A 21,286-nucleotide genomic window follows, 5' to 3' on the forward strand; every position below is an offset into this window, starting at 1 on the left:
TTGAGATAAGGATAGCTATACAGGGAGTTGACTCACATTGATTTCCTGTGCATGTGTGTTACCTTCTAGGTTAATTCTTTTTGATCTAACCTTTTCTCTAGTTCCTGGTCCCCTTCTCCTATTGGCCTCAGTTGCTTTTAAGGTATCTGCTTTAGTTTCTCTGCATTTAGGGCAACAAATGCTAGCTAATTTTTTAGGTGTCTTACCTATCCTCATATCTCCCTTGTGTGCACTCGCTTTTATCTTGTGCTCAAAGTCCAATCCCATTGTTGGGTTTGCCCTTGGTCTAATGTCCACATATGAGGGAGAACATATGATTTTTGGTCTTTTGGGCCAGGCTAACCTCACTCAGAATGATGTTCTCCAATTCCATCCATTTACCAGTGAATGATAACATTTCGTTCTTCTTCATGGCTGCATAAAATTCCATTGTGTATAGATACCACATTTTCTTGATCCATTCATCAGTAGTGGGGCATCTTGGCTGTTTCCATAACTTGGCTATTGTGAGTAGCGCCGCAATAAACATGGGTGTGCAGGTGCCTCTGGAGTAACCTGTGTCACAGTCTTTTGGGTAAATCCCCAAGAGCGGTATTGATGGATCAAATGGTAGATCAATGTTTAGCTTTTTAAGTAGCCTCCAAATTTTTTCCCAGAGTGGTTGTACTAGTTTACATTCCCACCAACAGTGTAAGAGGGTTCCTTTTTCCCCAAATCCTCGCCAACACCTGTTGTTGGTGGTGTTCCTGATGATGGCTATTCTAACAGGGGTGAGGTGGAATCTGAGTGTGGTTTTAATTTGCATCTCCTTTATTGCTAGAGATGGTGAACATTTTTTCATGTGTTTTTTGGCCATCTGAATTTCTTCTTTTGAGAAAGTTGTTTAGTTCACATGCCCATTTCTTTATTGGTTCATTAATTTTGGGAGAATTTAGTTTTAAATTAACGTTCAATGGAATTACTGATAAGAACTTACTATCATGATTTTGCTAATCCTTTTCTATATGTCTTAGAACTTTTTTGTCCTTCTCTTTTGGCCTCCCTTTTGTTTAGTCGATTTGTTTTTGTAGTGCCACGCTTTGATTCTGTTCCTATTTCCTTTTGTGTATATTCTATAGATATTTCTTTGTGGCTACTGTGAAGATTGTCCCTAAGAGATCTTCAAATTATAGCAACTGATTTTAAGTAGATGAGAACCTAATTTCAGATATAAAAACTCTACTCCACCACTTTGTGTTACTGATGTTACAGATTACAGCTTTATATACTTTGTAGCTATTAACATAGACTTAAATTTATTGCTATGCTTTTGTCTTTTAATTAAAAGATGAGCCAGGTCTGTAATCCTAGCTATACAGGAGGCAGAGATCAGGAGGATCACAGTTCAAAGCTAGCCCCAAGCTAATAGTTCTTGAGACCCTGTTTAAAAAAAAAAATCACATAAAAGCCACCATCACAGAGTGGCTCAAGTGGTAAGAGCACCTGCCTAGCAAGCGTGAGGCCCTGACTTCAAACCCCAGTGCCTCAAAAAAACAAACAAAAACACATGCAGAAAAGTTGACTTATGAACCAAAATATACAATAATACAGGTTTTTATCTTTGCATTGTATATTTACCTTTACATTTTCTTCAGGCTTGAGTTACCACGTATCATCTTTCACAACAACTTAAACAACTCCCTTTACCATTTCTTGTTGGCCAAGTCTAATATTAATAAACTCAGCTTTTGCTTATCTGGGAATGTCTTACTATTCCCTTTGTTTTGAAGGACAATTTTGTTGGATACAGTATTCTCATTTGGCAGGGTTTTTTCTTTCAGCACTTTAAATACACCATTCCATGCTTTCTGGCCTACATGGTTTCTGCTGAGATATTCCTTGATGATCTTACAGAAGCTTCCTCATACATGATCAGTTACTTTTCTCTCCTTATTTTCAAGATTCTCTTTTTACTTAATACCACTGAATTATAAGCTAAAAAGCGGTAAAAATTTGTTTTGTTTTTGAGACAGGGTCTCACTATGCAGCCCAGGCTGGCCTTGAATTTACAATCCTCCTGCCTTAGCCTCCCAAGTGCTGGGTTTAGATGCGTGTGCCACCATACCTGGCTCAAAAGTGGTAACATCTGTTATATATGTATGCATGTATGTATGTATGTATTTTACCACAACCAAAAAACTTAAAAAAAGATGGGTATCCATGGCTTATGTCTATAATCCTAGCTTCTCAGGAGACAGAGATCAGGAGGATTGCATTTCAAAGCCAGCCTGGACAAAGAGTTCTCGAGACCCTATCTTGAAAATACCCAACACATACACACAAAGGGTTGGTGATGTGGCTCAAGTGGTAGGGTGCCTGCCTAACAAGCATGAAGCCCTGAGTTCAAACTCCACCCACAAAAAAACCCTGAAAAACTTTGTCATGTAAGAATATATGACATCACCATACACTAAAAAACATTCTTAGGGATTATGCTATTTTCAGTAATTTATAAGTTATAAGTTACTTATAAGTTTTCCATAACTTACACACCTAATTTTTGCAAACAGAGTTTAAACAAATATCACCATACAAAATACTACACTATGTTCAACAAACATGCACTACACGATGTTCAACAAAGTCTTTATCAGGGATAATAATATACTTAGTTGCTCATACACCAACCTCTGCTAAACACAGATTTAAAATATATCCCAAAAGTATGTATTACATGCACCACACACAGCTAAATACAGTGTTTCACTGAGAACACTAGATGTGATAAACTGTATAGCAGGTATCACTGAGATATACACTTTCAGGAAACACACAATGCCAAACACACTATTTGCCAAAGTCAACATTACACTCAGGCAATCTTGTTCCTAGCTCTGTTAAACACAGGGTTTAAACATAGACAACAAAGAACGCAGTACCTGCACCACCCTCTGTATGAAACAGGGTTTCATAGAGAAAAAACCTATCCCTGATGAACACAGAGATTAAACGCCTATTAGAGAGCACTGTATTAAATGAAAAACATTAGCTATATTGATTTCCAGAGATAATATGAGGATCATTCACTAGCATTTAAGTATGTACCTCAGAAGAATGTAAGACACAAACAACATATTCCTAAACATAAGGTTTTATACGGGTAGCACTATTCTCACTCAAGTTCTGCCTCTCAAACACAGATTAATATGTATCAATGAACAACATGCCATGTGCAGTATACATCAGTCTCTATTCCTTCTCATGGCAGTCACATGATATCTTACGTGACAGTGAGACAATATGCCAGAGGTCTGCATTCCCCATCAGATGTCATATTGACATGATACTATGATGGGACTCAGGTCTTCACCCTGTTTCTCAGTCATCATAGGATATATGTTACATAGTGAAACAATGTGATTCAGGTCACAGCTGTCATAGGATATTCTGTCACACACTGGTATCATGTGACTCAATTTTGTGTCCCTGCTTTGGCTATCTTTTTTTTTTTTTTTGCTTTTAATCAGTGTTAAGGAGACATTCATACATGCAAGAATTGCTTAGACTCTCATATCTAGATTTAAGCATATGAACATATGAAGACTCATATTTAAAGCTAGTCATCATAATTTGCTATACTACAAACACTAAATTACAGTTACTTTGGGGGCATAAGTCAAATGGTTTAAAGTAAGCTTATAACATACCTAAAGAACATCTTCCTAAATTATACATGTAAATTCATCCTCCATATACAGGTCTCTTCACTTCAATTTCTAAGTCACCCAGCTTTGGAAGTCAGTACTCAACAGCTTATCATGGTCGAAAGAGAAGGGAAAAAAATATAACCAGGACTGGTCAACATAGTTATATACACACACACATATATATACGTACTATGCTGCCTTCAAGTAATAGTTGAAGCAATAGAATGCACAGGCATTACAATGAGCCCACTTAATACAAGTAACTAGACAGACCAATACTTCCCTACAAATTGAGTTTTCTTTTTCTGATTGACAGTTAAATACAGAGTTTTAACGCATATCTTAGAATTTCGACCTAAGCTTCTACATGAATACAGATGAAGTTAATTACAAGGTATGGCCTAACAGATACTAGTGGAACTTTTTTTTTTTTTTTACTGGTTTTGTTTTGTTGCGACTAGCTATTGCTATGTAGCCCAAACGATGATATCACTATGTATACCAGATTGACCTTGAACTCAAGATCCTCCTGCCTCCACTACCTGAGTGCTGGGATTGCAGGCATGAACCACCTTCTTTTCTGGTGGGACTGGAGTTCGAACTAAGGCCTTGTGGTTGCAAAGTAGGCAAAATACTGCTTGAGCCACACCTCCAATCCATTTTGTTCTGCTTATTTTGGAGAGAGGGGGTTCTCATAAACTATTTCCCCTGGTTGTCCTCAAACCATGCTCCTCCCAGTCTCAGTCCCCCACGTAGCATGAGCCACTCTGCTTGGAAAGAGAATTTTTTGTAAAGTAATTTTTACAAGTATTAAACTTCACCTTGCACACTGAAGTCATCATCACACAGGGCAAAATCAGAGCTTTTACATTTATTTTTTTTCTTAATTTAACTTTTAAAACATTACTACGATTCAATATTTAAACAAAAACAATAACAAGTAGTGAGCAGATTATGACTGTAGTCCTTTACTCGTTCACTACCAATATAAAATGCCAGCAGAGTGTTATTCACTGGCCCCATGAAGAGGTTTGATGCTAAGCTTTACCTCTGGGATGATGTTCACCAACCCCGTACACCTCTCCATTATAATGTTGCAGTCTCTCCTGATTGGATCACCAGTTCTATCTGATCTGTTTCATCAGTCTCTTCTACTTCATTTCTTTTAAACAGAATTCTTTCCAGTAAAGAGTTTATCAGGAGAGAGAAAGCCATTTTCTGGAAAGTTTACCTTAACCTCCATGATTAGGCAACCCTTCTCATGCAGTCTATCATAGATATGCCTTCACTCGGCATACACTTAATATCTCCATGCTTGACAATCTGACCTGAATGAGAAATAATTACTATGGTTTTCTTGTCAAGAGTGGATATTGGCTTTTGGAAGCCACACAATGCTTCAACCAGCTGTATGTCCATACACATGAAAAGGTCTTCACATTAAGTGAAAGCAGTATGGTCCTTCTGATCCAGCACAAAGATCTCCTAGCTTTAGTCCTGCTTCTTGGTCATTTCACTGTGGAATGTTTCCTTCTGGTCATCTTTCATGCCTTTTTTAGTATGAACTTCTAGAATCTTCCCTCAGACTATATTCCTTCCATTGCACCTTTACATCTATCTTTAGGACTGATCCATTCTCCACAGCTCTGGTATTCCAAACAACTAAACTTGTCAAACTATTCCATGTCCTAGCTGATAAGTTATTTGTATCCCAGTACCCTGGCAGTCACATTCTTTTGCAGAGTCAGTTTGCATGCTGCACCATTATACAAATCTTCTCGGGTTACCAAGAGCTGATAGATAACATTTTTACCTCTCATTTCTTGCTACATCCTTCCTCCTTCTCCAAAACCTTTTGAGTGCAACATGACATCACAAGAGGAAAATTCCATACATGACTTTTTCTAGGCATCAGAGAGAGCTTCGTAAGCTTGAGAGATCTTTATTTGGATTTTATCAGGGTGGCACTGCAAGGATAATTCCCTATAAGCCTTTTTCAAATATTTTCAGATGGCCTTGGGTTTAAACCCTCCCCCTGCCCACCCCAAACGATGTAGTAAGTTGTTTCTTTCACCATTTTGTACAGCCAGTGAGTAGGCTGGGGATGATGTGTGGGAGAAGGAAGGAGTACACAGCTGTGCACAGCTCAGGCAGCCACTACTCTTCTACTTCTCATCTAGCATTCTGGAAAGTTTCTCCTTGCCTATCATATCACATCACATTGTCACAATGTAGTCTGGACCCTGAATGTGAGTTTTCAGTCCTGACCATAGGCAATTACAAAGGCTTTACCTGGCATGACTCATGGAAGGACTCTATCCTCGTCCCTGGTGAATAGCCAGTGCATGGGGACTCAGAAGGGAGCTGCAGTTGAGGGGTGAATTGCTCCTACTCACATCTGCACTTGCAGCCCAGGCACCTCTCTCCAAGGCCTTCCTCAGGCACCTCCACTGAGATCTCCTTGACAGGGAAGGGGGACAGAAGGAACACCACTCAGACCGAGGATCTAGTATTTTCACACCTCTGGCCCTCCTCCCTACTCATGCCTCATCTCTATCCATGAGGTAACATTCTAGAAATGTCCCCTACTTTTGTCAACGGATGTTTGGTTACTGCCAATTTACTTCTCCTGGGTGTACAATGAGCACTTAATAGTGGTATGTGCTGAGCCACACTCGCCTTGTGTTTTCATCTAGGGACATTAGGGAGAAAAGTCTGGTTTGTCCTTTTTTTTTTTTTAAACTGTGTCCACCTGCATCCACTATCAAGTCAGTAATGAACTCCTGGATGAAGTAGATCTTGTGGTGATGTCAGGCCAGTGCCATGTCCAGAACCCATGGGGTGCTTTGCCTTGCTTTGCCTAGTGGTCAAATCTTTTTGACACTATTAGGTAAATCTTTTGGAATTAATCATTAAACTTAGCAGACCACTAATTTCCACCAACACTAAAACTAAGAATGTTGTAACATCTTAAACGTATAAGGAAAGATTTCCTCTGCTCTGCCATAGCCAGCCTACCTGAGGACCTCACCAATGTATTTAGTAAACGCATTGATTTGACTTTCTTTTGTTCTGACTATTTAAAAAAAGTTCTTGTAACCTCTTTCACGGTGGAACACATCATTCAGGGTAACCTGAATGTTCCAGGGCCATGGTTATTCATATTTGGCTCAGAATAAACTCTCTTATTTCCTTTGGAACGAGAGCTGTGTTTTGCTTCTGACACTGGCCAGACAGCTCCAGTGTGGTCCTTTTTCACAGTCTGAACCACAATGGGAGAGGAATGAGGGAGGTGTCAAGGTGACCACACTTCTTGGTCTTACATGGTGCACTAGGCCCAGGTGCAGTGGTTTCTGACGTTCTCCTTGGGACCCCTGGCGGTGGACAGCAGAGCTGAGCTCGCAAAGGAACGCCCTCCTATTACTCGGGGCGGGGACCTTTGTTCGCGCAGACTCTATGCAGGTGGGACAGGATTATTCGAAATACCGCGACATGGAGGCGATGGGCGTCCTCTCCTCTAAGGTCACGAGCACTGAGCAGAAGAATCACTGGCGTGAGAGTGGCACTCTCCGGGGAAGTCCGTGGAGGGGCGGGAAGCGCCGACAGCCTGCTGCGCCGCGCTCAGGACTGACGTAAAAGGGGCGGGGCGAGATGCGTTGCGCCACGCCGCGCCCGAGACTGACGTAAGGGGGCGTGGCGTGCGTCGCTGTGGCGAGAGGCCGGTGGGCGCCGGTGCCATGGAGCGCTACGCTGGCGCCTTGGAGGAGTCTGCGGACGGGACCCGGCAGCAGGAGCGTCATTACCAACTGCTGTCGGCGCTGCAAAGCCTGGTCAAGGAGCTGCCCAGGTGCGCGGCCGCGGGGGGGACGGGCGGCCTTCGCTGCTCGGGTCCTGCTCGCACTCACCGCGCCCCTCTGCCCGCAGCTCCTTTCAGCAGCGCCTGTCCTACACCACGCTCAGCGACCTGGCCCTGGCGCTCCTCGACGGCACCGTGTTTGAGATCGTGCAGGGACTTCTGGAAATCCAGCATCTCACCGAGAAAAGCCTGTACAACCAGCGGCTGCGGCTGCAGAACGAGCACCGAGGTGCGCGGGGGCGGCGGGACGGCGCACGCGTCTCCTCGGGGTCTGCCCGCCCGGAGAACGCGCGGTCTGTGTGCTGGTGGGGTCCTTCCCTGGGCGTCCGTCTCAAGAGGAGCCTCAGATGGGCCAGATCAAGGGGTACAGAGCCTTCGATGGTTTAAGTGACCAGTGAGTCGCGCCCCTTTAGCACGACGTCCAGAAACTGTTTTCGGACTTTCCCCATGCCCCCACACTATGCTAGGCAATATGGCCTAAGGGGCTTTGTGCTTGGTTCGCCCACAAATAGACTTTCGTGGCGGCCGTTGACCACAGGTGTCACTCGGTAGATGATCGGAGCACCCTTTAGCGTCTATTTCCTCTCGCACCGTGGCAGGGCACCACAGTAGCTGCGCATGAAGTCCCGAGCACTGGTCCCTCAGCTTCCCACTTGAACCACAGGCTTCATATGTCCCCACTTGAGGCTTGGGAGCCCCTTGCAAATTATACTAGGCAACTCCCTCTACGCCATCAGATTTCCTCATTCCGTTGTTTTATTTCTCCCAAACCTTTTATTGTTTAAAAAAAAAAAAAAAAGCTCAACCCCGGCGCCAGTGGCTCACGCCTGTAATCCTAAAAACTCAGGAGGCAGAGATCAGGAGGATCGCAGTTCGAAGCCCGCTCGTACAAATAGTTCCTGAGACCCTGTCTCGAAAAACACATCACAAAAAAGGGTTGGTGGAGTGCCTTAAGGTGAAGGCCCTGAGTTCAAATCCCAGTACCGGAAAAAAAAAAACTCAGTCATTTAGAAAAGTTGAAAAAACAGTATAATGAATACCATTGGGCTCTCCACCTAGATTGAATAATTAGTACTTTGCCATAGTTCTTTATATGTGTGACACCATAGCACTTAACCAGGAGTCTTCAGCATTCCTCAAGACCAGGATTTTCAGTCCAACAATGTTGACATTTGCAGTTGGACAAGTGTTTATGGTGAGACACTATCCTATGCATCACAGGTTGACAATAGCACCTTTCCCTAATCACAACAGCCAAATATATCTCCATACAATCCTCGGGCTTGGGAGAGCCACCTTTGTGCATTATTGAGAACCAGTGCTCTAGAATAAAAACTCTCTCCTACACAACCACAATGAACCATTCCAGGGTGTCTCCTGACTTCGAGTTCATGGTTACATTACCTAATGTGTTTCAAGTCATCACTTCATAATTAAGGATTCAGCCCAGGTTCATGCACTACAATCAGTTACTTTGGTCTCTGCTTCTGGGGCTTGAACTTAGCACTTGCTAGGCAAATCCTTGAGCCAAGCCCCCAGCCTTTTTTGCTTTGGTTTATTTTTAGATGTGTCTTGCTTTTGCTTGGGCAGGCCACAGACTCTGATTCTCCTATATATGCCTTCTGAATAGCTGAGATTATAGGCCTGGTGGCATTGGCTTTTGAAATGTTCCTGCTGTGGATCTGGCAGATTGCATCCTCATGTTGTCATTTAACCTATTTTTCCACACTGTTGTCTCCTGTAAACTGGACAGCAGGTAGAGACTTGATTAGATTCAGGGTAAATGTAGCAAAAATTCCTCCTAAGGATGCAAGGCCCTTTTCTTCATGAGGGCCAGTGATGTCTGCTGTGCCTCAGGATTAGTGTTGGATTAATGTTGGATTTTTGTTAAATCCTTTTTCTGTATCTTTGGAGATGATCAAATGGCTTTTCTGTCACAAGTGAATTATATTGGTTTCTTGAATTCCTGGAATAGAACTGCATTCTGGGAATAAATCCTACTTGGTCACAATGTATTATCCTTTTTATATATGTTGTATTTGATTCATGAAAAATCTTCAGAAGTTTTACTTCTGTTCATTATAGACATTGGTCAGTAGCTGGAATGTTTTTGTCTAGTATGGGGTGTAAGGTAATGCTGGACTCACAGGATGCATGGAGCACTCTCCAGTTTTGTGGAAGTTCATAGAATTTATATTACTTCTTCCCTAAATGTTTGGGCCATTGTGTTTTATAAAACATTTTGATTGAGGTATAAGATGTATATTGTTTACAAATCAATATATGGCTTGTTCTTTTTTTTGTTTTTTTGAGACTGGATCTTGTTATATAGCCCAGGCTGGCCTCAAACTCATGGTCCTCCTGCCTCAGCCTCCAGAGTGCTAGGATTATAAGCATGTACCACTGCACCTGGTTTGCCTCACTCTTTGATACTCAAACTGTGCCATGTTTGCCCAGTAGGGAGTTTCAGCCTGGCTCCTTCTGATGCCTCCCCGTGGTTCTTCAATCATATCCTTGCTTTCTGATACAAAGAAGTGTTTAGGCTCTCTTCGTCTTCCCCTGCCTGAGTCCTGGAATTGCCCATTTCTCCATGTAGCCCTTTTAGCAGGACAGTTTTGGGTAACTGTCTGGACCCTTTGCTATTTGTCCTTCAGAAGACTGGGGCCAGAGGCCAGACATAGCAGTGTACACCTGTAATCCCAGCTACGTGGGAAGCATAGTAGGAGGATCACAGTCCAAGGCCAGCTCCAGGAAATAACTAAAGTAAAAGGACTGAGGACGTGGCTCAAGTGGTAAGAGTGCCTGCCTACTAAATTCGAGGCTAAGTTCAAACCCCAGTAACAAACATACACACACACTCACACATACACAGGTTTTGGCCAGCTTTGGTGCAGCTCTCAATAGGCAGGCCTTTCTGACTGTCCCAAAGCTGATTCTGCAGATGGTGTTTTGACTGGCCTCCTGTGCTTTCTTTGGTCATTACTAAGGCCAGGCCCCTTCTGAGCAGGCCACCTAAGTAATCCTCTGTCCTTACCCAATAGAATCCAGGAGTTGACCTGAGCTCATAGTAGTGTTTGATAAATGAAATGAAGATCACATTTCCCTATTTGCTGCCTCAATTCTGCTTCTACCTCGTGTGCAGACACATAACTAGGGAGCCTCTTTCTTGCCCGTGTTCATGGTGAGGTCTCGATTGTTGGTTTTAAACACATTAGATATGATAAATGCCATCATAGAGGTATGTAAGAATGCCAAGAAAAGGGACTGGAGTACAGCAGAGGCCAAGATACCTGCTAGGGATCCTCAGGGACCTTCTGAGAAGAGCCATTCCTTGAGTCTCTTCCTAGGAGTAGTGATGAGTTTTGAGGTTTTAGGGACTGCCAGCCACCCTCCCTTCTGGGAACATGTAGCTACTTAATGCTTAGACTAACAAAATCTAAAGTATGGCAGCAGTGTTGTATATTTTTTGTGAAGGTTTCTTTCCTTTCCCTGCTCCCTGCCTCTGACCATTCCTATCAGAGTTCAGTTTGCACATCTGTGTGTGTGGCAGTTTCATGGGGACCACAGAGCTTTGCTTAGTGGTAGAGGTTGAGTCCCCTTTGAAGCAACAAAACAAAACCTCTGTTGACTCAGTATGAGAGGTTTAACCCAAACTGGGGCCTCCTCCTTTTCACCCTCCTCTGGCCCCAACAGTGAGAATAGCACAGCTACTGCTGATGGGCAGCAACCTCACTCCTCCCTCCTTTACCAGGCTTTTGTCTCTTGAACATTTCAGGTGTCCCACAGGTGATGGCATGCCTGGGACTGCACCATCTGAGGCCAGAGCCCCCAAACCTCAGTTTCTCACTGCCTCTTCTTGCCTTTGATCTTCCAAGTCTAGGCTGCAGCTCTGAGCTCACCTGTGTGCCAGCCTTCCCTGCCCTAACCCCCCCTTAGTGCCCTGCACCTTCTGGAGTCCCCTGGAGAGGCAGGAAGGTGCCCTGGGCACAATGCCCTGGATGAAGGCAGGCCTAAGGGATTGAAGCTCCACCCAGCTTCCCAGTGCAGGGTTTGGGCAGGGTGGGATCATAAGGTGGGGCTTTCCATCTCCTTTGGCCTGGCTGTTGGGGGCAGGCACTGAGAGGGGAGGTGTGCCCTGGGTCCCCTCCTCATCCTGTCTTGGGGCTGCTCCCCTCTCCCCTGTGCTTGCTGGTACTGATGGCTCTCATTGCCTCCCAGTGCTCAGGCAAGCCCTGCGGCAGAAGCACTTGGAAGCCCAGCAGGCCTGCCGATCACACAATCTGCCCATGCTCCAGGCAGCTCAGCAGCGTGAACTGGAGGTAGGGGAGCTGGGATAGGGTGGCATCGCCTGGCTCTGCAGAAGGGGGCTCTGGGTAGCACAGGGAATGCTGATTGCTCTGAACCTGGTGAGTCACTGGAGGTCTGGAGAGTCCCAGCACATAGCTTTTCCCTGTGAGAGCACAGAGAAGTGAAGCCTTTGTGATTCCCCTGCTCCCCAAAACAGCAGCTTCTTGTGTGGTGGGGCCTACATAGAGCAGGTCCTGAGTGCTGAGTATTGCCCCAGTGGCCTCAGGCTTACAAGCCACATACTGGAGCACCAGCCAAAAAAGGACCCATCCTCCTTCCAGGGAACTCAGGGTCAGCTGGAGAACATGTAATCAACAAGCCACTGGGTTGGGGTGGTGATTAAGGGTGGTAGCAGCAGAGATAGTTGGCAGATCTCAAAGTAGCACCCAGATGGAGCTGGCAGAAAATGCTCTTGGAATTCCCCTGCAGGGTTTGGTGAGGCCAAGGAGAAGGGAGAGGCTTGGGTATGGTGAAGGCACCCATCATCCTGGGGCCAGTACTACTGGGGACAGACAAGGTAGCCAGGAGGTGCCAGCAGGTGAGAGGCTGAGCCTGGAGCCACTCTTACTTCCTGCCCACACAGGCAGTGGAGCATCGGATCCGGGAGGAGCAGCAGGCAATGGACCGGAAGATTGTCCTAGAGCTGGACCGGAAGGTGGCTGACCAGCAGAGCACACTTGAGAAGGCAGGGGTAGCTGGCTTCTATGTAACCACCAACCCACAGGTAAGCACCTGGGCCTGCCCTTCCCGCCTTGTGTTACAGATCCCTAAAGGCCCAGTTCCATCTGGAGCTTTTGGAGATAAGGCAGTTGTTTGGCTTTGTTTTCCTAAGACAAGATCTCCATTCATAGGCCAGGCTGGTCTACAGTCATAATCTTCCTACCTCAGCTTCTGTAGTGCTGGGATTACAAGTGTGCACCACCACGTCTGGCCCACCTTGGTTTTTACAGCGGTCCCTGGCAAGTGAGTCCAGGTCATCAGGGGTGAAATGGAAGTGAGGCTCTAGAAGGGCAGAGAGGCCAAGTCCCACTGTCTACCTTCCCCAGTCCTGCTGTGTCCTTCAGGGCCTTTCTGTCCTGCCCTCATGCGTGCCTCTGAATGTGCTGATCAGACTGCTGATCCTGCTGGGGACAGAGGCCATGGTCAACCTCCACAGGGAAGTCAGCCCTATGGTCTCATTGCCTGCACTCTAGAACCTGGTGTCTGCCTGTTGGGGCAGGGCACAATGGCACTAGATGGCATTCTGGTCTTCATGGGTCTCTCTGCACCCAGGAGCTGACACTGCAGATGAACCTGTTGGAACTCATCCGGAAGCTGCAGCAGAGGGGCTGCCAGGCGGCGAAGGCAGCTCTATGACCAGGTAGAGTCCCTGCTTTCTACTACTGCCCAGTGTGGCTGGGAATGCAGCCTTGTCCACTGTTGCAGGAAAGCCACACAGAGCTTGTCTTCCTGATATTTGGCCACTGACTTCCCAGTAGCCAGCAGCTGTCACCTTTCTGAGAAGAGGAGAGCCCCTGCTGCACCTATGGGATTTTTTTTTTTTTTTTTTAATCCAAGCACTAGGACTGTGTCAGAGAGAGGCCCAGCCTCACTGCTGACTGCTGCAGGACCTGTGGAGAGCAGGGCTGTTGGTTCTAGCACCTTCCCACTCTTAGCACATGCCAACCTCTCCCAGGCCCCAGGCCTTGTACTTGTTTTGGTCTTGGCCCCTTGACAATGGCAGCCCCCAAGTAGAAGGGGCTCCAAAGCCCAAGCCCTGTGTGACCCAGAGAAATAAGGATACTTTCATGTGGCTTGTATGTCTGTGGTTTCTGTCATAATCAGAGCCCGTGTAGGGCCCTTTTCTGGTAGCTGTGTGGCTATGTTGGAACCAGCAGAGTGGCCCCCGCCTGATGTAACCATTACGTTGTGGCAGAGGCCTCACCTGAGACTCCCTTCCTCCGGGGATGCCCAGCCCCACCTGTGTAGTCTCTGTGAGCCTCCTGGCCTTGCCAGCCCCAGCTCTCATATCTGGCACTGTCATTGCTTTATCTGCACGGGGCACGAAGGCCACACCCACACTGCTGTGTGGTTCTGGAGAGCACAGAGGCAGAGGTGGGTTGGTACTGAGAGGGAGCACCTGCCACAGACTTGTAGTGGTCTATCAGAGCAGCAGTAGCCTGGCAGGACACTGGGACTGCTGGAGTGAAGGGCACAGAGTGGCAGGCAAGTCTGAGGTACCAAGGCTCAGGCCCCACTGGTTTCTGGGTTGTGGAGTTTCAGGCAGCTGGGTATCATGACAGCCAGTTAGAGGTGTTGCCCAATGACCCATGGCAGGCCTGGCTTCCAGAGCCTGAATGTGGGACTTCACCATCCATGCCACTCCCTCTGTCCTGCTGGAGTGAGCTGACTTCAGGAGAGGGCACTGCGTGGAGCTGAGGCTCTCAGCTGCAGAATAGTGATTTATTGACCAGCTGGACCACTGCCCACCTATGGGGCTCAGGTACATGGGTTGGACCTTGGCTGAAAGTGGGTCCTGCAGGTCCAAGACCATGGAGGCTGGCAGAGGTGGGGCCTTGGGCCATAAGTTCTCAGAGGCACATATCAGACTCCTCCCATCCATGCTTCACGGCCTGCTCCTGGGATGTAAGGGCACCAAGGGAATCTGGCCCCATCTCCAGTGGGTCTCAAAGCCTTGGGTGTAAAAAGGTGAATCCTGTAAGGCTGGAGTTGCGTGGCAGCTGTGGCAATAGCCTGGAGGCCACCCCAAGACCACCCAAATCCCTGCCCAGGCCTGAGGCTCTGGGAGGTAACAGACTGAGTGTGGTAGAGGTGAGCACAATGGTGGCCCTGGTAGCAGTGTGTGGTTAGGACAGGCGGAAGAGACGGCCAGTGAAGAGCCGCTGCCGCAGCTCCTGCCACAGCAGCTGCCTCTCCCGCTGGGCACCCTTCATGATGCTGCTGTTCTCCAGGGCCCGGCGTGACAGGTAGGGCAGCACATCCATCACGGGGCCATAGGGCACATACTTGTACACAGGGAAGCCTGCCTGGCCTGTACACAGGGTAGATGAAGCTGTGAGTAGACCCATCCCCACCAGGGTGCCCCCATCCCACCCAGCCCAGGGAGACCCAATTCACCCAGTGGGAAGCTGATTTGGTCACACATGCCCAGCAGCTGTCCAAAGTACACCTGGCGGTCAGCGGGATGCAGGCCTAGCTCCTCCATCCTGTGGAAGGGGATGCCACGCAGGTGAGGACTGGCCCCAGATACTGCCTCTGGGGCAATACAGGGTCTACTGCCCCATCTGAACAGCTGCTGTGTCCCACACACAGCAGTCTTACGTCCACCCCTAGACCCGCCTCCCTATACTCTAGCCTCTGTCCCCTGCAGCGTGAGCAGGAGGTGTGGGCTTTCCTGTACCCCAACCTGGTCTCTTCCCAAAAGGACTTGCCTGGGTGCCCTGCTGATGGGGGAAAGCTTGGCCCATATCCTATAGGACTCCACCTTCCCTCTTTGTCCCTGTCCCCTCCCCACTGTCTTTCCCACACCTTCTCTCCCCCTCCCCAACCCTAACCTTGCAGGGCCTGCCCTTGACCCAGGGAAGCTCCTGTGCCCTTCTGCTGGCCCTCTGGGATTTTTTCTGCTGCCTGTTGTCCTACCCCCCTTCCCCATCCTCCCCTTGCTGACAGCTCCTCTACTCCATCTGTACAGCTGCTGTGTCCCCCATGCAGCCTCCAGCAACCTGAGTCCTTAGAAGGTAGCTGGTCTGCATCAAATGTGCTGCAAATGTCAACTACACACTGGATGTTGAAAACTTAGTTTAAAAGAGAGAGAGAGAGTGCAAAATTATAATTTTTTGTGGTCCTGGGGATCAAACTCAGGGCCTGGTACACGCTAGGCAAGTGCTCTTACCACTGAGCCATTCCCCCAGCTCTAAAACATTACAGAAATTAATTTTATCTTTGTCTTTTAAGCTGGTTACTTGAAAATTAAAATTTCACCTGTGTCTTACATTATACTTGTTAGCACTGCTCAAGTATTGGGATGGGGTACCCCAGTTGTCCAGCACCTCTCCTCTCTTCATGCCACCTCTTACAGGATCTAACCAAACTTCCCAGGTATAAAATACCTATGCACTGATGATTGCCATGTTTTCATCTCTAGCTTCCTATTTCCAGGTGTTAGCACACATGCACTTGGGGTCACCTTGGGGCATGGCCTCCCTGGGCCTCCTCACCCCCGCCCCCAACACACACACACACACACACACACACTCTCTCTCTCTCTCTCTCTCTCTCTCTCTCTCTCTCTCTCTCTCTCCATCCTAATCCCATCACTGTCTGTCTCAGGGTCTGCCTGCCAGCTCAGCCTGAAGGTCCTTCCCTTCCCTCCTGGGCTTGGCTCCAAGATCAGGTGGTAGTGGGGCATGTGTAAGGAGGGCTGCTGACCCCTCCTCCAACCCACTGGTGTTCCCTGTCTTCCCATGTAATTGAGGTCGGTGCAAATGGGGTACCCCTGTGATTTCAGGCTGTGAAAACACCACCACAGCAAACAGAGTTTCAACGTCACTGAATGACTTTAAAAACTTCCAGTTGGCTCAGCAAGCAGTGCCTAGAAGTATCCTTGCTCTCACTGCCCAATCCTACGGCTTCACGCTTCACTGTTCCTTCAGGAAGACACCCAGTGTCCAACATGAGATGGGGCTGCCCCACTGGGAGTGGGGGCTCCCAATCTGGCTCCTGGAAGGATGAGGGCCAGCAACGCTGCTGCCAAAAGTAGCCTCTGATGGGCCCAAACACTGGTGGGGACCAGGAGAAACAGGAGAGGGAACCCTAGTGCAGGCACTGCCAGAGCTAAGGTATGAACTATGAAACCTTTATGAAAGTACTGGAATATTTAGAAATTTACTTCACTTTATTTCTGTATTTGACCTGTTAGAATTCTACCAAAGTTATGCTCCATGGGACAAGCATTTAAAGAGAAAACAGACTATATTAAATCTCAAATGCAGTTTAAAATAAAACAAACTGTTTCTAAGTAAGGTGGCACATTGGAGAGGAGTACTGAGACCTAACACTGAGTCTGGACATTTTAATCAGCTATTTAAATCACCTGGCAACATGTATTTTTTGAATTTGAAACTTTAATAAATTGGGTATTAATTTTAAAAACTGAAGTAACTACAAATAGTCTTGCTCCTGCAGGGCAGCATTAGGAATTCCAACCAGGCTTGGGGCCCATGGGGTGCTAAAAGCTGAGCCAGCTCATTCCGCAGACATTACCCATCCCCAAAACATCCAGCAGCACTTGGTGTTGTGTGTACCCTGAGCCCTGGGCCACTACGGACTCACCCCAACCATGAAGAACCCAACATCTGGAGGTGGGCAGCACCTACCTACGCAGGGTGAAGCGCACTGTGTCCTCATTGTGGGTGGCTGCCATCACCTCGGCCTTGGCATTGTGTTTCACCTCCTCTAGGACATAGTTGAGGCACCTGGGAAGAGCACCATGTGAACCTGGTCCAGGACCATGCCACTTGTACCCCCACTGTGGCACCAGAGGAAAGAGGTTCTGCGGGCCCAAAACCATCTGGCAGGCTGGCTCCTCCCACAGGTGCCACAGTGGCAGGAGGAACAAAAATTGCACTTGGCCCTCCTTAGTATCTGGTGAAGAGGAAGAATCATCAACCAGGAAAAAGCGAGCAACAACTTGGATGAGATGATTCAGAGAAAAGGCTAGGGCATGACATCTCCACATTAAACCGGCGGAGACCTGCCTGGATCTGCAGCTTTGCTTCTGGGAAGGGACCCTACAGTGCATTCCTCACCCTTCAAGACAATAAAAGTAAGTGGATCCCTGGAGGCCTTGCGTGAGGAGGGTATCTGTGCACCAGGGAGATACAGTGCTACTGTCGTCATACAGCAAGAACAAACGTCAGGCTTGACGGTGAACATTCTGACTCAGCAATGCCATTTCTAGGACCATGCAAAGGCTCAGACACAGATCTTCAAAGAGCATGTGTAATAACAGAGGAAAACAAGATGTTCAGTGAACCTGTTCAGAGCCTGGATATGTAACCTTGGGCACCCCATGCTGGATGCTGCTCTTTAGGCTGACACAGGAAGAGTATTAAATAAAAACAGCAAGAGGCAAAGGACAGACTGTACAGTGTAAACACTGACAGGGCAGATGTGCATGGCACGGCAATGTGCCTTGGAAATGGGTGCACCAGCAAGAGCGCTGGAGCTGGCAAGGAGACACCCAGAGCCCCTTCAAATCTGCAACATGCACACAACACAATTTGCAACCAGCTTTCTCTGACAGAAGACACACACAATTGGACTGCTTGCCCTGTGCAAAATATCCCTGAGATAAACAGCAAACACAGCAGGCACACAACTGCTGATCCACTGTGTGGACTGAAAAGGAAATGCCGAGCCAGTGGCATGGGGCCACTGGCTCAATGCATGTTAACAGGAATCAGCCAAAGGATCAAGGCTAGTTTTGTTTAGTATACTTCTGTATGCTTAAAAGGGGGAAACATTAATGTTTTTTAGAAAGTAACACAAAATCAGAAGAAACATGGCCTGTGCCCTCAGGATATACATCTTGTGCACACACTGGAGGCTTCTAGCTGAATGGGTCAGCACAGCACTGTCTCCCAAAGCCCTCACTTCCCACCGCAGGAAGCATGGTCACAGGAGAACCAGCTCACCTGTAGTACATGGCATTGGTGGCCTCATATGTGGGACAGGTGGGGTCGTTGTAGCCAATCTCTGCAGCACAGGCACGCTCCTGGGTCATGTATGCACCACGTACCAGCTTGGCCCCAAAACACCAGCCCTCACGGCGAGCCAGCTCCACACCCAGTGTCACATTGTCATATGCTTCCTGTGGGGCCAAGGCCAAAAGTCACAGAGAGCCCCACTGGTAGCAGGACAGGGCCCTTCTGGTGCCTAGGTGTTCCCAGGTATGTCAGCTTGGGGCACCTAGCCAGGCAGCAGCTGCCTGAAGGATGTGCTACTCAGTATCTAGGAGACAGGTGTGGGAGACGCTGGGCTTCTGACCTCTGTCCCCAAGATGGGATGACAGTAGGGCCTCCTCCGTGTGGCCTGGGGACAGCCATGTGTGTGGGCAGGGGTTGGCGGTGGGGAGAGGGGGGGTCAGTCTCAGTACCAGGTGTCATTGTGTACTGGAATCTCCTTGTCTCGCTGGGAGCAGGATGCATGCAGGTGCCACCAGCCTGGACCTCACAACCACACTGTGTCCTCTTGGTACCTGATTTGTGCCCATGAGCTCTGGACCTGTACAAGCTCCCAGCAACTTAGCAGCCTCAGGCTGCAGCACTGAGGTTGGGGGTATACCCCAAAACACATCTGGCTCCCCTGTAAATGGAAAATTCTGGGCAAATCTTGGAAGGAGCCCAGCGTTTTCATTAGATTAAGATAGTCCTGTGTGAAAACTGGACAGAAAGAACTGGTCATCTGTGAAGCTTTCAAAATCTGGGGGGCTTTTTTTGTTGTTTTTGTTTTTGGCAGCACTGGGGTTTGAACTCAAGGCCTCACATTTGCTAGGCACACACTCTTACTGCTTAAACCACTCCACCAGCCCCAAAATTTGGGGTTTAAGGCACATCACAGGAACTCTTAGAAAGTTCCTTTGTCTTTCCACCCTCACACACTCTTGTGTAAGTCCCAAGGCCCACAAAGGGGCTGCTGCTAAGATCCTTGGAAGCCTTGCTTCCTACTCTGAGGCAGTCACCACAGCCTCAGCTCCCTGCAAAGCCAGGCATAGCCACTGGGCAGGGTCCTCTTTCCTGGAAAATAGAGCCCAGTCCCAGATTAGTGGCCTGTTCCCTCCTTTTCCTGTTCCATATACCCAACCTCTGCACAGAGCAGAGCCAGGCAGATGGATACCCCACACCCCAGAGAGTAACCAGTCACACTGCAGAGCAGAGGGCTTGAGATCAAGCCTTGGATACAGCTGGGGAGGCTGTACCTTGAGGTAGCACTGGTATGTGTTGAAGATGAGCGGCTTCTCTACATTGAATCTACGTTGCATTTTCAGGGTCAAGCAGTTGATGGCTGGCTGGAAGTAAGTCTGCTCGGCATCAATCATCAGCCGCACACCCACCTCCATGGCTTTCTGAGAGGTGCAGCAGGGGCAGGAGAGTTGTAGCTCCAGTGAGACAATTTCCCTCCCTCTAGGCAAGTCCCAGGATTCTTAGCACCTTGACCCCCCCACCCCACATGGGGCCGGCTCACACATTGGCCAACACATCCATCCTCTGCAGCATCCTTGTCATCTGCAGCTCCTTCTCCTCGGTGAGCCATGACAGCAGGGGCTCCAGCTGTCCTGTCTGAGAACACAGTACTCAGTCAGGACACAGTGAGCCTAGGGAGGCTCTGCCTTGAGGCTAGCATTGTACCTTTCAGCAGTGCTGCCCTTAGCCCACCAGTACCGTTACCCCTCAAGCAGGTCAGGAGGGCCACTGGAACCTATCCCAGGACCAGGGAGGCCTCCTTTCCTTGTGTCTCCCCTACTATGCATGCCTTGCCCTAGACCAGCCAGCCACATTGGCATGATGCCCTGGAACGCTATGGTCAGCTAGCCCCCCGTCCTATGTGGAGCCTGACAGCATCAGCAGGGAGCTCAGTGCCCATAGTAGCACCTTCAGGCCCAAGACAGGCCCGCACTCCAAGGTATTTGTTTCCACAGCCTTCCACTGCTGGGGGAGGGGTACTGATGCCACACAAGGCAAAGAAAGTGAAACTTGACCACCCAATCAACAAGAGGGGCTCAGCTTGGAACATGGAAAGGGCTCCAGAGAAAGAACTGTGCTACAGGCCACATGGGATGGCCATAGGATACAGACTGACATGCAGCAGAAGAACCAAGATGGTAGCCTTCATGGAGTCAGGCAGATCAGCTGAGGATTGGTGACTGGAAGGAGCAGCACCCACTTTAGGGAACCCATGCAGCTCCAGGGCCTCTCATTCTCCTGCTGACATGGCCCAGGATGCTCCTGGGAGGGCTGATGACCCTACTCCACCCCACGAGCTCCCAGCAGCCTCACCTCCCTGGGTACCAACACTTTACTTCTGGCCACATATATGCATATAGCTCCAACAGCCTAACTGTGGAACAGAGCTGCATTGAACATGGTCACACCCTGAGGCTCTAGGTCAGTGGCACAAAGTTTGGGGCTGGGGCTGAAAGTATGGAAGAGGCATCTGCAGGACACTTTTCCATGGTGCTTCTTCTATCCCTCCCTCCCGTTCGAGCATAGGTGGGGCTTCAAGCAGTCCCATTCTTCCCCTGAATACAGGAAAGCCTCACAACTCGCTTTCAACAAACTGAATGAAGCAGAAGTAACACTGTGACTTCAGAGGCCAGACTGGAGAAGATACAGAGCTT

The 21,286-nt window shown here is 48.1% G+C and overlaps 2 protein-coding genes and 1 pseudogene across 5 annotated transcripts in view; 1 reads left to right on the forward strand and 2 right to left on the reverse strand.

The window, feature by feature from the left end:
• On the reverse strand, window positions 1–7,307 carry LOC141418877 (dnaJ homolog subfamily A member 1 pseudogene; annotated as a pseudogene).
• Dgcr6l (DiGeorge syndrome critical region gene 6 like) lies at window positions 7,297–18,588 on the forward strand. Of its 3 annotated transcripts, none has more exons than XM_074061108.1 (6): window positions 7,297–7,533; window positions 7,611–7,771; window positions 11,761–11,861; window positions 12,473–12,613; window positions 13,162–13,249; window positions 17,074–18,588. In XM_074061108.1, the coding sequence occupies exons 1-5, from the start codon at window positions 7,424–7,426 to the stop codon at window positions 13,243–13,245; spliced, it is 597 nt and encodes a 198-aa protein (XP_073917209.1). In that variant the 5' UTR covers window positions 7,297–7,423; the 3' UTR covers window positions 13,246–13,249; window positions 17,074–18,588. The 3 variants fall into 3 exon arrangements, with proteins under 3 accessions (XP_073917209.1, XP_073917208.1, XP_020016461.2); XM_074061107.1 differs by lacking the exon at window positions 17,074–18,588 and adding an exon at window positions 16,397–17,040 and having other exon boundaries at window positions 7,336–7,533; XM_020160872.2 differs by lacking the exon at window positions 17,074–18,588 and having other exon boundaries at window positions 7,343–7,533; window positions 13,162–15,880.
• The window catches only part of Prodh (proline dehydrogenase 1), a 21,031-nt gene continuing 14,055 nt past the window's right edge, over window positions 14,311–21,286 (reverse strand). For both annotated transcript variants that reach the window (XM_020160871.2, XM_074061106.1), the window contains exons 9-14: window positions 20,136–20,228; window positions 19,868–20,014; window positions 18,585–18,760; window positions 17,265–17,363; window positions 15,007–15,095; window positions 14,311–14,920 (exon numbers count right to left, since the gene is read on the reverse strand). In XM_020160871.2, the coding sequence (XP_020016460.1) occupies window positions 14,736–14,920; window positions 15,007–15,095; window positions 17,265–17,363; window positions 18,585–18,760; window positions 19,868–20,014; window positions 20,136–20,228 (789 nt within the window). In that variant the 3' untranslated portion in view covers window positions 14,311–14,735. The remainder of the gene's footprint in view (window positions 14,921–15,006; window positions 15,096–17,264; window positions 17,364–18,584; window positions 18,761–19,867; window positions 20,015–20,135; window positions 20,229–21,286) is intronic.

Source organism: Castor canadensis, chromosome 18 (genome assembly GCF_047511655.1).
Source record: "Castor canadensis chromosome 18, mCasCan1.hap1v2, whole genome shotgun sequence".
Lineage (NCBI taxonomy): Eukaryota > Metazoa > Chordata > Mammalia > Rodentia > Castoridae > Castor > Castor canadensis.